Source organism: Gracilinanus agilis, chromosome 3, assembly GCF_016433145.1.
Source record: "Gracilinanus agilis isolate LMUSP501 chromosome 3, AgileGrace, whole genome shotgun sequence".
NCBI lineage: Eukaryota > Metazoa > Chordata > Mammalia > Didelphimorphia > Didelphidae > Gracilinanus > Gracilinanus agilis.
The window spans coordinates 73,635,989-73,649,517 of NC_058132.1; the positions used below are offsets into that span (position 1 = coordinate 73,635,989).

At 38.7% G+C, this 13,529-nt stretch overlaps 1 protein-coding gene across 1 annotated transcript in view; it reads left to right on the top strand.

Annotated features, from left to right (window-relative positions):
- SCMH1 (Scm polycomb group protein homolog 1) overlaps positions 1-13,529 on the top strand; it is a 130,288-nt gene that overhangs the window by 20,481 nt on the left and 96,278 nt on the right. Inside the window, exons 4-6 of the mRNA XM_044667986.1 lie at positions 4,592-4,662; positions 5,856-6,090; positions 12,940-13,028. Coding sequence (XP_044523921.1) covers positions 4,592-4,662; positions 5,856-6,090; positions 12,940-13,028 — 395 coding nt within the window. The remainder of the gene's footprint in view (positions 1-4,591; positions 4,663-5,855; positions 6,091-12,939; positions 13,029-13,529) is intronic.

Sequence of the window (13,529 nt, forward strand, 5' to 3'; positions counted from 1 at the left end):
TCCATGACCATCTAACCACTCAGTGTGCTTCTAGTCTCTTACAAGTCCATCTTATATACCACTGTTAAGTTAATCTTCCTAGTACACAGAATGTATACATTATTTCCTTGCTCAGAAAACCTTCAGAGGCTTCCTATTGCCTTACAACTTAAATTCAAACTCCTTGTCTTGTTATTCGAAATCTCCACAATTCTGTTCTAACTCTGTAGGTGTTGTTTATATACTCTAAAATCTAGCCAAACAGAATCAGTCACCATTCCTAGACTATGTTTCATGCTATCTCACCTTTCCCTACACTAACTCTCCTCTTCCTTTCCTTCCAGTGAATTCTTCCAGCAGCTTATAATTCTCTTACACACTTATTTTCCACATTATATTATAGTTTTTTATATGCTTTTTTAATGTGCTATTTGCTGTTCTTCACATATAACACTTCTTATCCTATCTCTCTTTCTTTGCACAGGCTATTCTGTATTCCTGGGATAGACTCTCTTTAACTTCACCTCTTCTTAATATTTGGTTTCCTTCAAGATTCAGCTAAGCATCATCTTCTATCAGAAGAAGCCTTTCCTGACTGTTTCCCCCTCCACTCTAGCTGCTAATGCCCTCTCATAAAACTACCTTGTGTTCTTATCATATATATGTACACATATATATCTTATATATGTGTATTCATGTGATATATATGTTGTTGTGTTTGTGTTCCTAGCAGTTAGTACTTTGCCTGACACATAATGGGCACTTAAATGCTTATTCATTGTTCTAAGGTTGACATTTAAATCCTCACAGCTTGAACTCTTCTTTGTTCTCTGCTTTTTTGCCAACAAGAGGACCAGTTAGATGCAATAATTTAGGTAGTATGGCCAGAATGGCAGCATATAAAAATAGATGGAACACAAAATTCATCATTTTATTTTATTTTTAAACCGTTACCTTCTGTCTTGGAATCAATACTGTGTATTGGCTCCAAAGCAGAAGAGTGGTAAGGGCTAAGTAATTAGGGTTAAGTGACTTGCCCAGGGTCACACTATTAGGAAGTATCTGAGGCCAAATTAGAACCTAGGACCGCCTATCTCTAGGCCTGGCTCTCAATACACTGAGCCACCCAGCTGCCCCGTAAGGTCACATCTTTAGTAAAATGACAGACCTGGAACTTGAACATAGGGCTTCTGGTTGCTAGCTCTCCTGAATCCCTTAACTAAGCCTATACACATCCCATAATGCTCAGTTTTCAGTTTTTCTCACTTAATTTCCCTTTGGAGACATTGTTATTGTGGTTTTAGCATTTTGACAAGGGGCTTCAATCCTTTGACTAGTTTAGTGGTAGCCATTTCAGACTTTCGAATGGGAAGGGATTGGGTTAAAATTCCCACTGGAGTAGTCCTATGAAATAGAAAGTTTTCTCATCTAATCCCCAATTGGAAAAAGATGAGATTTTGCTTATTTAGCATTGACATAAAGTGGGCAGGTATGAATTACTATTCCAACTTCTTCCTGGCATTGATGCCATCATTGCTTACCCTTTCGATGAGATACACATTCTATAAATATCAAGTGGTGTTTGATTTTTGTAAGTGAATTAACTCTAATTAATGAACAATGGAAGAGACTATTTTGTTGTCAGACTTTCTGTCTCTAGAAGTATTCAGACAGAAACTGAATGAATAGCTATTAGAGATATATGAAAGGGACTGATCACTTGTTGGTGAATATTAGAGCAAGCCCTATTATAATTCAGGTATGGCTTGGACTAGATCAGGGGTCGGCAACATATGGCTCTCGAGCCAATTAGGTTCTTTCTGCAGGAGCCATAAAGTCAATTTTTTTTTCAGGCGCCGTTACAGGAGCAGCACTGTGAGCACTATATGGCTCTCATGAAATTACATTTTAAAAAACGTGGCATTTATGGCACTCATGGCCAAAAAGGTTGCCGACCCCTGGACAGATGATCCTTTCAAGCTCTGAGATTCCGTGATTCTTGGCTTTGGTTGAAAGCATTGAACAAGATGAACTTCAAAGAATTTTCTCAACCTCATACTTTAATATGGTTATATGAGTGCTTTGGGTTCACATGTTTAGATTTTTGTTAAAAGTTCTTATTTTGCCCCAAACCTCATTTCTTTTTTGTGGCTCAGCTTTTCTGGACCTTGGACTGAGGCTCATTTGTGTGGCTATTTCTTATTACATTTGTTGTGTATTCTTTACACTGGAGACATCATTACCTCTGCTGAAAAAGATAATTCTTTGCTCATGTAGAATATAGAGACATCATTTTTTTTAATTTTTATAGGAATTCTTACTTTTTTAGAGTACTTTCACACATATTATTTAGACGTGAACTCTTTGAGGGTAGGATGCATGTTTCCTACACCTTTTGTATCCCATTTTGTCTAGTAGAATGCTAGAAATATATAGTGTCTAGTGTCATGCTGGGCACATAGTAAGTGCCTGAAAAAATTTTTGTTTAAAATGATCTTTTAGGTGTTTTTACTAGTGATACAAGATCAAGTCTTGGATGATAAAAGTTTTATATTAATCTGGACTTGACTCTGAGTCCTAGTTCTGACGCTAGTTGAGCAGCTATATGTAACTCACTTTACCTACCTGTCTGAGCCTCAGTTTCCATATTTACAAAGTAGAAATAATAATACTTGTGCTATCCATGGAAGTTATTATTAGATTTGAAGTTATTATTAGATTGTTTTAATGCAATTGTTCTAACCTACACAGTGCTTGATATGATCTTAAAAATGGGAGCAGCACTTTTTTCTCTTAGATTGTAATGGAGAACCCCAAGGAACTGGAAGGTCTGAGGTTTCTGGACCATCCCCATCATCACATGGCAATTGATTAAAGCCATAGAGGTGTGGAGTAACAAACTGTAACTGACTCTAATTATTGTGGCACCCCTGCTGCTTCCATAATTACTTGAAAACCAGAATCTCTTGGGTGCTGTTCATCAGGACACAAGCTAATACAAGCAATTACCCAAGTCTGAGCTAGCCAACCCTCCAGAGTCATGGTCTGGTCAGCTCACAGACACTCCACCAAATCCCTCATTTGTAAGGATTAGCCTCTTTGGGGGGGTTGGGGGTGGGGAGAATCACTTTTTTTTTTTATTGTTTCCGCCTGCCTTTCCGTGACAGCAGATAGTGATAAAATGTATTCAGGCTACTTACCCTAGGGCCCCCTCAGCTGGGAACTGCCTCTGTCTTAAATCCAATCAGCTCTTTAAATCCTTGTCTTGAGGACACACCCACTTCATTTACCCTGTGGTCTAACTGTCCAGTACAGATGACTAATTGGTGACGAGTTCATGAAATGGTTCAGGACTTAATATGTGATTCCTGTCCAGATCCATTTGGCTTGGTTGAAAATAGTGGGAAAGGGACCAGTGTTAAGGCAGAAGCTATAAAGTCAATAGTGTATAAAGTCTTGGCATCATTTTTGGAATGATTTAGATTGCATTATTCAGTGACTCATTTTTATTCCTAGCATCTAGTGTTTTTGCTTGGCCCAAAGGGTGCTTGATGCTGCTTTACTACAGTATTGGTTTATTTTGTGAGGGGTGCCCTGAATCTACTTCTGCCTCCCCTGGAAACTTCCTCATTCCATCCTGGGGACACCTCAAGGTGGGTATTTGGAGGTGGCTTGGTCTTAGAAGAAAAAAACTCAGTGAGTTCTCCTATTCCAGCAAGGGAAGTAGTTTGTTTTTGTCTAACTTTATCTCTGATATTGTCCTTGAATGCCAGTTCATTACTTAACACTTCATTTTGTCTCCAGGACTGATCTTAACCTTGGAGCAATGGACAACTGTAGGGAAAGACAACCAAATAAAGTCCTCTTGAGCTAACACTAACCTACCTAATTGACTATATATTATTCAGTCCTTGTCATTTTAGGCATCAGGGTGGTAAGACTCCAAGAGTTAAACTTCTGATAGAGCAAAGAAAAGATAGCACTGCAGAAACTGAGGCCAAAGAGAACATTATGTTTGATCTACTTCTTCCAGAAGTTCCAAGCTACCACTCCCCTTCTCTTGGGCCCTTCCATCCCATGCCTCTTTTGGTTCTGTCCAGATTTGGGATTGTACCATCTCACTGCCACACTTCTCATCTAAATTGGTAATAGTATTGCCAGTGTTGCAGGAGCTATTGAATGTTCTTAAGACTATCATTAGTGCATTTACTGTAGTTGAGTCACTCAGAGTAAATAGGTCCTATCTCTTTTCTTTTATCCCTGTGTTGGCTGAGAACCTTGTTGGTGGCCCTTACATTTGGGCCATTTTGGAGATGACTTGGAGTACTCAGGTGATCCCCAGACCACATTAAGAAAGCCATTGCCTTAGATACACTCTAGCCACAGAGGTCCATCTTGATTTCGGTGCAGAAAGTTCATTTCCCAGTTCCTTGGCTGAATGTTGTCCATCCAGGAGAATATGGTTCTTATAACTGGAATTGAAAGCAAGCTTTATTCTCTGGAAGCAATTACTAGCATGAGTATGCAGGAGCATACATGTCCCCAGTTAAAGACTTGCAGGGTTACTTTTTTTGAGAGTTAAATATGCTAGAGATTTTTATTTCCTCTGCAGGTCATTTCACCTGGGACAAATACCTAAAAGAAACATGTTCCATCCCAGCGCCTACCCATTGCTTCAAGCAGGTAATTGACTGTATAGTGTGTTCATCAGATGGGAGGAAGGGATTTTACTTGTGATGCTGAAGTAAACAGAGGGAAGAAACCCGTCACCTTAGGCTTCTTAGAAGACCAGAAGACAAATTGATTCTTGGCAGGAAAATATATTGAGAGGGACAATGATAGTCACCTGAATCACAGCAGTAGACATTCCCTAAAGTCACTCAGACATTAAACCTGTCCCAGTCGATGGCCCCCCTATCCTCTGTAAGTCCCCAGAGATAGTTTCCTTTGTCATTAGGTAAGAGGCACTGATTCTGTCTTCCCCTTTTAATTGGGATAAATGGGACCTAATTGTACAATCTTAGACATGGCTAGTAAAGGAAGGACATCACTTCCCCTTTACCTGTCATCCACTTCACATTCAGTCTTGAGTTTAAAAGTTGACACCCAAGGCTAGACAGGTCACGGAGTCATTCTCAGATCTTTTAAGAGGTCATTGACACCACTGATATTTAGTGAGTGATTAACACTCAGTGCTCCATCAGTTATGCAGATGATTCTGGGGGAGGGGATAAGATTTGGCAGAATGGGTGATAGTGGAAAGAAACTCAGCAGAGGAATAAAAGCCTTTTACTCTGTGTGAAGCCTGTCTCTCCTCTCCCATTGCTATCATCGAGCTTTGAAATAAATGTATTTTATTGAGGCCAGAATTTTATATTTCAAAGACCAAAGAACAGATCAATATTTAAGCTGATTTCAGAAGGAAAAATAACAGCCTCTGAAAATTAATCTATAATTGGAGAGAGAACAGACTCATTCTCCAGAGGAAATTAGGGGCAGTGTTGGAGATGAATATGCTGGTTCTAGAAAGTAAAATAAGAATGTGTGAGGCGGTTTGTGTGAGTTTGGGTTTGCTGAGCCATATGAGAATCCACCAGTCCACCATGACCTTTCTTTGTTTCCTCACCAAATAAAGCAGTATTTGATGCCTTAGAGGGATACAAATACCTTACCCTCATCTCATTTACCATTATCCCTTTCCCAGGAAAGTTATATAAAATCGAGTGGGAACTCACTCAAGGCCACTCCTTCCTAGGACTGCATGTGATCAACTCAAGTTTTAGACTAGGTGATTTCAAGGTCTCAGCTTTTAAGCTTTTCCTAAGGTGAATACAATGTCAATCTACATTACCCCTCCCCCCATTTGTTCTCCTTAGTCCTACACTCCCCCAAGCAACGAGTTCAAGATCAGCATGAAGTTGGAAGCTCAGGACCCGAGGAACACCACCTCCACCTGCATTGCAACAGTAGTTGGGCTGACAGGTGCTCGACTCCGACTACGCCTGGATGGCAGTGACAATAAAAATGACTTCTGGAGATTGGTTGACTCAGCTGAAATCCAGCCCATTGGTAACTGTGAGAAAAATGGAGGGATGCTTCAGCCTCCCCTAGGTGAGTGACTAGGTTCCAGCCTCTCTTGGGCAGGTTATCTGGCTACCAGAAATACTGAAGATGCTTAGAGACAGTGAAGTATCCTGTTGCATCTTTCCTTTGAGTATAATTGAGTAAGCACATTCTTCTTATTCTGGAGCTAGTATAACAGAAACAGCCATCTCTCTTCTGGAGCTGCCCCAAGGAAAAGGATGCAGTCTTCCTGGAGAGCCCCAATACCTGCATCTCCCTAGCAACTTATAGGATGTGCTTGGGACCAAATGCTTTCTCTTTCTAAAGAGGGCCCCCTGTTTTTTAGCTTGTAAGCAGGTGGAATGTAGCACCTTGTTTGTGTGTTTTTCTCTTAGCCACTTATTTTTTCTACATTCTGTCCTCTTGTTATTTGTCTGCCTATTGAGTTAGTGAATACCCTTTCCAGTAAAGGAAAAGTGTATGGAGAGGCCCTCAATAAACTATCCAGGGGCCTAAGTGAAAGTTTGCCAGCCTGAGAGTGACATAGCACATAGACATTCAGTAAATTAATATGAGCCCTTTTATGATATTCCTATAATTTATCCCAGGAGGCCTGAAAGCTGATTTGGAGCAGTTCAAAGCTCCCAGGCTGATCAATAATGGGATCAGGCCTGTGAATGCCTGTTCTACTTCCAACCTTGACTAGATAGGGAGACTCAGTCTTAAAAAAGTATGATAGAGGTGGGAATATTGAGTAGTTGGTCTTCTGCAATATATAAGCAGGGCCTAACTGCTTTTGATGTCTTGTGTTTTCTTCTTTTAGTTCTCAGCCCTAGCTTTCTAATTATGTTAGAGTTGCTTGTGAAATTCTTCCACAAAATCTTACAACCAAATTAATCTATTCACTTAATTTTGAAGGATATTTTGATCTTATTTTACATCCTTTTAATTTCTATATATATCCTTCCTATCTCTCCTGCCCAGTAAACATCACTTATAATAAAAAAATAATAAAAAGGAAAGAAAGAAGCAACTATTAAGTTTCTACTATATGCCAGGCACTGTGCTAAACACTTTACAAATATTATCTTATTTGATCCTTACAACAACTCTGAAGGTAGGTATTATTATTCTCATTTTACAGTAAAGAAAAGAGGCAGATAGAAGTGGCATGCCTAGTCTCACACAATTAAGTGTCTAAGGTCTAATCTAAATTCAAGTATCCTGATTCCAGGCCAGGGCTCTATCCAGAGTTCTACCTACTTGCCTCTAAAAGAGGAAAATAATCAGTTTAGCAAAACTAACCAACACATCTGCTATGGCCAACAATATAAATAATATTCTATACCCATAAAGTCCCAATTATGTAAGTACAGGGAGGAGATATGTTTTTGCAACTGTCCTCAAGAGTTCATATTTGGTCATTTTATTTATGCTTTTAGTTTTTTCTTTCTAATTATATTTTTATAATCAATATATATATTTTTTCTAGTTCTGCTTACTTCAGTCTGTATCTGTTAAGACTGCCTATGCTTCTTTGATTTCTTCATAGTCATCATTTTTTTTATGATATAGTATATACTCCATTATACTTAGGTCTTGATGAGTGTGAACAACAAATCCTATGAAGCAATCTCATTATTTGGATTCAAACTACATACTTCTATTGGCCTGAAACCAATTACTATATTTTACATATAATCACAACTGTCAAATAGTGCAAATCTGAATAAAGTGACCAATTCCCAGTGTTTATTTGCACCAATTGGTACCTAGCTGAATATCCATATACCACAATTTATTTTAACTACACCCCAGTGAAGCATTGCTTTATCAAACACAACCCCTCTCTCCCTTCCCTCACTGCTCTCCCTCTCTCTCTTCCCTCTTATAAAATCAAGCAGTAATAGTATTTGTCACAATTCCAACAACATTTAATTATACATGGCAATTCCCTTGTGCAATTATTATTCTTAAACCTGCCACTTGAGGGCACCAAGACCAGTAAAATGACAACCCTAAACTACCATTTGAGGGCAGTAGGTCATTATTCTTTTCATGGAAATGGCAGAATACCTGGAAATTCTTAAAAGGTGGGAAGAAGTCAAAAGGAATTTCCTGGCCTTTACTCTCTAAGACTTTGCCAGATCATAATAACATTTGAGGGGAGCCTAGTGGTTCCCAATTGCAGATTCAATTTTGTCTAATCAGTTTTTTTTTAAAGTGGTCCTCCTTTCACCAAAGGTGCTTGCTTGTTTTATGGTCAGATTGCTCTGACAAGATATAGCTTCTCATGCAAATATTTCACTTTCTTTTCTAAGAAACAACAGCGAGGTAGGAGATTGGAACCTGTTAAGCAGACTGAATAAATCATGTAGTCTGCATATAATAGCATCTCTTCCTATTGCCTTAGACCGTTAGTTCTGAAGTCAGGTTAAGGTCTAGTGCAGAGGTCCTTAGCATTTTTTGTGGACCCCTTTGCAGAAGATAGATGGCACAGTAAATAGAATGTTAGATTTTAAGTCAGAAAGACCCATGTTCATATTCTGCATAAAGTAGTGCATAGTATTACAAAGACAACCAATTACATTGGTATGTTAAAATATTTCCTGTGCCAGAAGATAAGAACCTCTTATCTAGAACCCAAGTATCTGAACTCATCTACACTGCTGGAATATAAGAATTACCATACCAGCTCAGGCCCTTTGCACCTTTTTTTTTTTTTAAAGAATTCTCTAAATGGGTTAAAAAGATGTTCCATGGAAGAATCTAGTTGTCTTCCTTGATATCAGTCTTGAAGATTAGGTATATTTCTCCTTCTCTTGATAATCTTATAGGTCTTATTTATGAAATTGTTTAATCCTTTCTGACTGCATTTATTTTCTGCCCTTAACTAACTCTGGGGGCAATAAGTTCTATAAATTTTATAATTTACTCTCTTGTTTGTCCTAAGTTTACCTTGTTCATGTTTCAGAAGAGATTCCCTTCTCTTAGTTTTCTGGGATTTGATCTTCATTCATCTATATATATGCTATTCTTGATTTTATAGAATCAGATCACATCTCACCTTGATCTTTGCCTTTGAAGACTAAAGAAACCTCATGTTTCATGGCCTTCTTTTTTCTTTCCTAGTTCTCTGTGGTATAATTTCTAAGAGTGTTGCTTTTGGTTGGTGTTGCCTAAAACCTCTTTCTGTTCTTAAATGTATTTCTGTCTTTTTCTTGAAAATAGATATAGATGAAAGTCCCCTCCCTTCATCCCATATATCCATAGTTTTCAATACTTATTTCAAGCAAATTGTGTGTACCATATGGAGCCTCCCTTCAAAGACAAAACTTAAAGAAAAACCATTTGACTTATCTCCAAGTTATTTTAAGACCCTTATAGCTTTAAAACCTGGGTCAATTATTCCCATTTTAGGGAAAACTGGCTGTAACCAGAGAAAACCTTCATTTGAGGATCCTTTCTATTACTTGTAAGAATATGGCTTGAAATGGCTTACTTTTTTTCCTGAACTTTTTTTGAAATGTGGCCTCCTAAAATCTAGTTTATGACATTTGAGTATGCCTGGTGTTTCCTTGCTTGGTTGTCATGGACTTTTAAATGATAGTCACTTTCACCTAAGGTTTCTGACTCTTCTACTTTATCAGCCAGTTTCCCCTTATTGTCAGGATGATGCTTGAGGTAACAGTTCCCTCATCCTAAATTTTCTTTGATTCTGAGTCATCTGACCAAACATTGGCACCTCTCTTGAACTGGAACTAAGCATATTTAAGACTTTGTGGGGGGGACAGCTGGGTAGCTCAGTGGATTGAGAGTCAGGCCTAGAGACTTGAGGTCCTAGGTTCAAATCCAGCCTCAGACACTTCCCAGCTGTGTGACCCTGGGCAAGTCACTTGACCCCCATTGCCCACCCTTACCACTCTTCCACCAAGGAGCCGATACACAGAAGTTAAGGGTTTAAAATAAAAAAAAAAAATTAAAAAAAAACCTTTGTGGGCTAGGGGGCAGCTGGGTAGCTCCGTGGATTGAGAGCCAGGCCTAGAGACGGTAGGTCCTAGGTTCAAATCTGACCTTAGACACTTCCCAGCTGTGTGACCCTGGGCAAGTCACTTGACCCCCCCATTGCCTACCCTTACCACTCTTCTGCCTTGGAACCAATACATAGTATTGACTCCAAGACGGAAGGTAAGGGTTTAAAAAAAAAATGATTTTGTGGGCTCAAGTGGCCACTGTTTTACAGTTGTATACCTACCCTGGGAAAAAACCTTGATTCTCTTCTCTCTAATCAAAGACAAAAAAGGAAATCCAAGGGCACCAGCCCCCAAAGCAGAAGAGATCCAGAGGGTTTAGGCTGAACTGACTTCTAAGGAGAACCAAGATGAATCAGTAATAGAGTAAGAAAAGAACTATGAAAAAGGCTTCCAGTGCATTTTAATGTATGTTTGAGTTGACTAATATAAGAGGCTTGTGGGGACAAGCTTAGTGGATTGAGAGCCAGGCCCAGTGATGGGAGGTCCTGGGTTCAAATCTGGCCTTAGACACTTCTTAACTGTATGATCCTGGGCAAGTCACTTGACCCCCATTGCCAAGCCCTTACTGCTCTTCTGCCTTAGAACCTATACACAAGAAGGTAAGGGTTTAAAAATAAACAAACAAAAGACATAAGAGGCTTCTAAAGTTTTCTTAAAACAATATAAAACTACGTAAAACGATCAAATGTAATAGACTCTGCTACTAATAGCAGTGCAATGATCAAGAACAATCCCATGGAATTTATGAAAAAGAATGTTATCTATATCCACTATCAGAGTAGAAATGTAGAAGAAAAACATGATTTATCACTTGGTTATATGGGTATATGATTTGGGATTGTGGTTTTTAAAAGATTACTCTATTACAAATATGAATAATATGGAAATAGATTTTGAGTAATAAGATATGTATATATATATATATATATAATTGCTTGTCAGCTCTGGGAGTGGGGAAGGAAGAGAGGAGGGAGAGAACATGAATCCTGTAACCATGGAAAAATATTTTAAAAAATAATAATAAATAATGTGGAAATAAAAAAAATAATAATTACAAATTCAAACTGACTGTATGTTAGGGGACAGCTGGGTACTCAGTGTATTGAAAGCCGGGCCTATAGAGAGGAGGTCCTAAGTTCAAATCTGGCCTCAAAACTCTTCCTAGTTGTGTGATCCTAGGCAAGTCATTTAACCCCTATTGCCTAGCCCTTACCACTCTTCTGCCTTGGAACCAATACAGAGTACTGATTCTAAAATAGAAAGTAAAGATTTAAAAAAAAATGGGTTAATATAAAATTTGTTTTTTTAAAACCCTTACCTTTTGCCTTGGAACCAATATTATGTATTTGGAATACTATGTATAATACTATGTATTCCAAAATTATGTATTGGTTACTAGGCAGAAGAGTGGTAAGGGCTAGGTAGTGGAGGTTAAGTGAGTTGCCCAGAATCACACATCTAGTAAGTGTCTAAGGCCAAGTTTGAACCTAGGACCTCCAGTGCTTAGCTCTCAATCTACTGAGCCACCTAGCTGCCCCACCATGTTAGTGATTTTTATCCCCATTTCTCTGTAATTAATAGCAATAGAAAACCTGAAATAGAGCTATCTGTTTACTTCAGGTTGGAATAGGAGAGGTTAAAGTTGGGAGTGTGTATTCTATTCTTCAATAGATCTGAATAGTATGTGTTCTATTCTTCATTAGATCAATAGAATGAAAAGAACCCAGGTGAATGAACAATGAACAAAGGAATAAAATGTCCAAACCCTGAGGGAGGGAAGAAAGTAGGTCAGAGACACCAGGAAATTTCTCTTGAGATCAAGAAACATGACTTGAGGTTTAAGACAAAAAGAAAATTGCCATCTTTCCTTCCTTAACTATTTTCCTCCATCTCGTCCCCACACTTTGATTTAATAATAGTTATTACTGACTTCTGTTGAAAGTACCTGTTCTTGGGGGCAGCTGAGTGGCTCAGTGGATTGAGAGCCAAACCTAGAGATGGGAGGTCTTAAGTTCAAATGTGGCCTCAGGCACTTCCTAGCTGTGTGATCCTGGGCAAATCACTTAACCTCAGTTGCCTATAGCCTTTACCATTCTACTGCCTTGGAACCAATACACAGTATTCATTCTAAGACAAAAGGTAAGGGTTTAAAAAAAAAAGTACCTGTTCTTAAAGCTATTCCCATCCTAAAGTTCTGTTTGTATTATCTCTAGTCCTCAGCAGCTTTGGGGCAACTCATCTCCCTAGGTGGGGAAAGATAAGAAAGAGATCTGGGAAACTTTTGGGAAGTGTCAGAAATGGGAGAAGGAGGAGAGTTCTAGAAGAACTATAATAAAAAGAAACTCACCTTTCTTCAATGATTTGATTATATTCTTCCACTCTTGGACCATATAACCTTTCTGGGCCTCAGTATCCTCACTGGTAAAAGGAGTGAATTGAACACATTGATCCCTTCAGCTCTCTTATTTTTATTTGATTCTGAGTTTCCTAAACAAACACCAAACTCCTCATGGAGCCAGACATGTCATTTGTACTAAAGTAAACCAAATAGAAATTCATGTTGGGGTAAATACACTGCTTTTCATAGCCATTGGGCATCAGCTGAAGTGATTTTTTTATTATATATTTTTTTCTCAGGGTGCTGTTCAGCTTGGCACTACTTACTATCCCTGTACAAACTCTCTGGGATTTTGTGAGAAAAATTCCAGAATTTGGATGGGAATAATAAAACAGACTAGCAGCTGGTGGGTTAGATTCTAGCTTGAAAATAAAATTAGTAGCTTGGAAATATCATGATACCTGTCATGACTAGTGAGATTCTCTGGAGTCTCACTGTCATCCATTTCCTCTTCTGTTGCTTCAGGATTTCGACTGAATGCTTCCTCCTGGCCTATGTTCCTCTTGAAGACACTAAATGGAGCAGAGATGGCTCCTGTTCGGATTTTCCACAAGGTATAGTGAACTTCAGAGAACCCTCGCCTTTGGATACTCTTGAGTAATGCCCTCTGACTCTCAAGACCTGATGCATATGTCCCTATATGGTGTACATATAGCCTCATGATACTTCTTGGGCTAGTGGCAACTTTTTTCACAATGGTAGAACCAGACTATAATGGGAAGAACACTAGACTGGAAGTTAAGATTTCTGGACTTAACAAATATTAAGTGCTTACTATCTTACTCTGTGAGATCTCCTTTGCCCTGCCTGAAAATAGATAGTATGAGACAGTCTTTGTATAAGGAACTTATACAAAGAACTGTGGTACCCAAAGAAGAGTGAATTAAGTTCAGAAAAGGGTATAAAGTATACTGAGCAGCTTGAGGTAGGAGAGAACCATCCCATTTTCAGGCTGGAGAAGGAGTTAAAGTGAAGAGGTGGTTTTGGAGTTAGACCTTAAAGCCAGGTAGAGAAGGCAGAGGAATCCCCTCTCAAATAAGTGTGGTGGGGGTGGG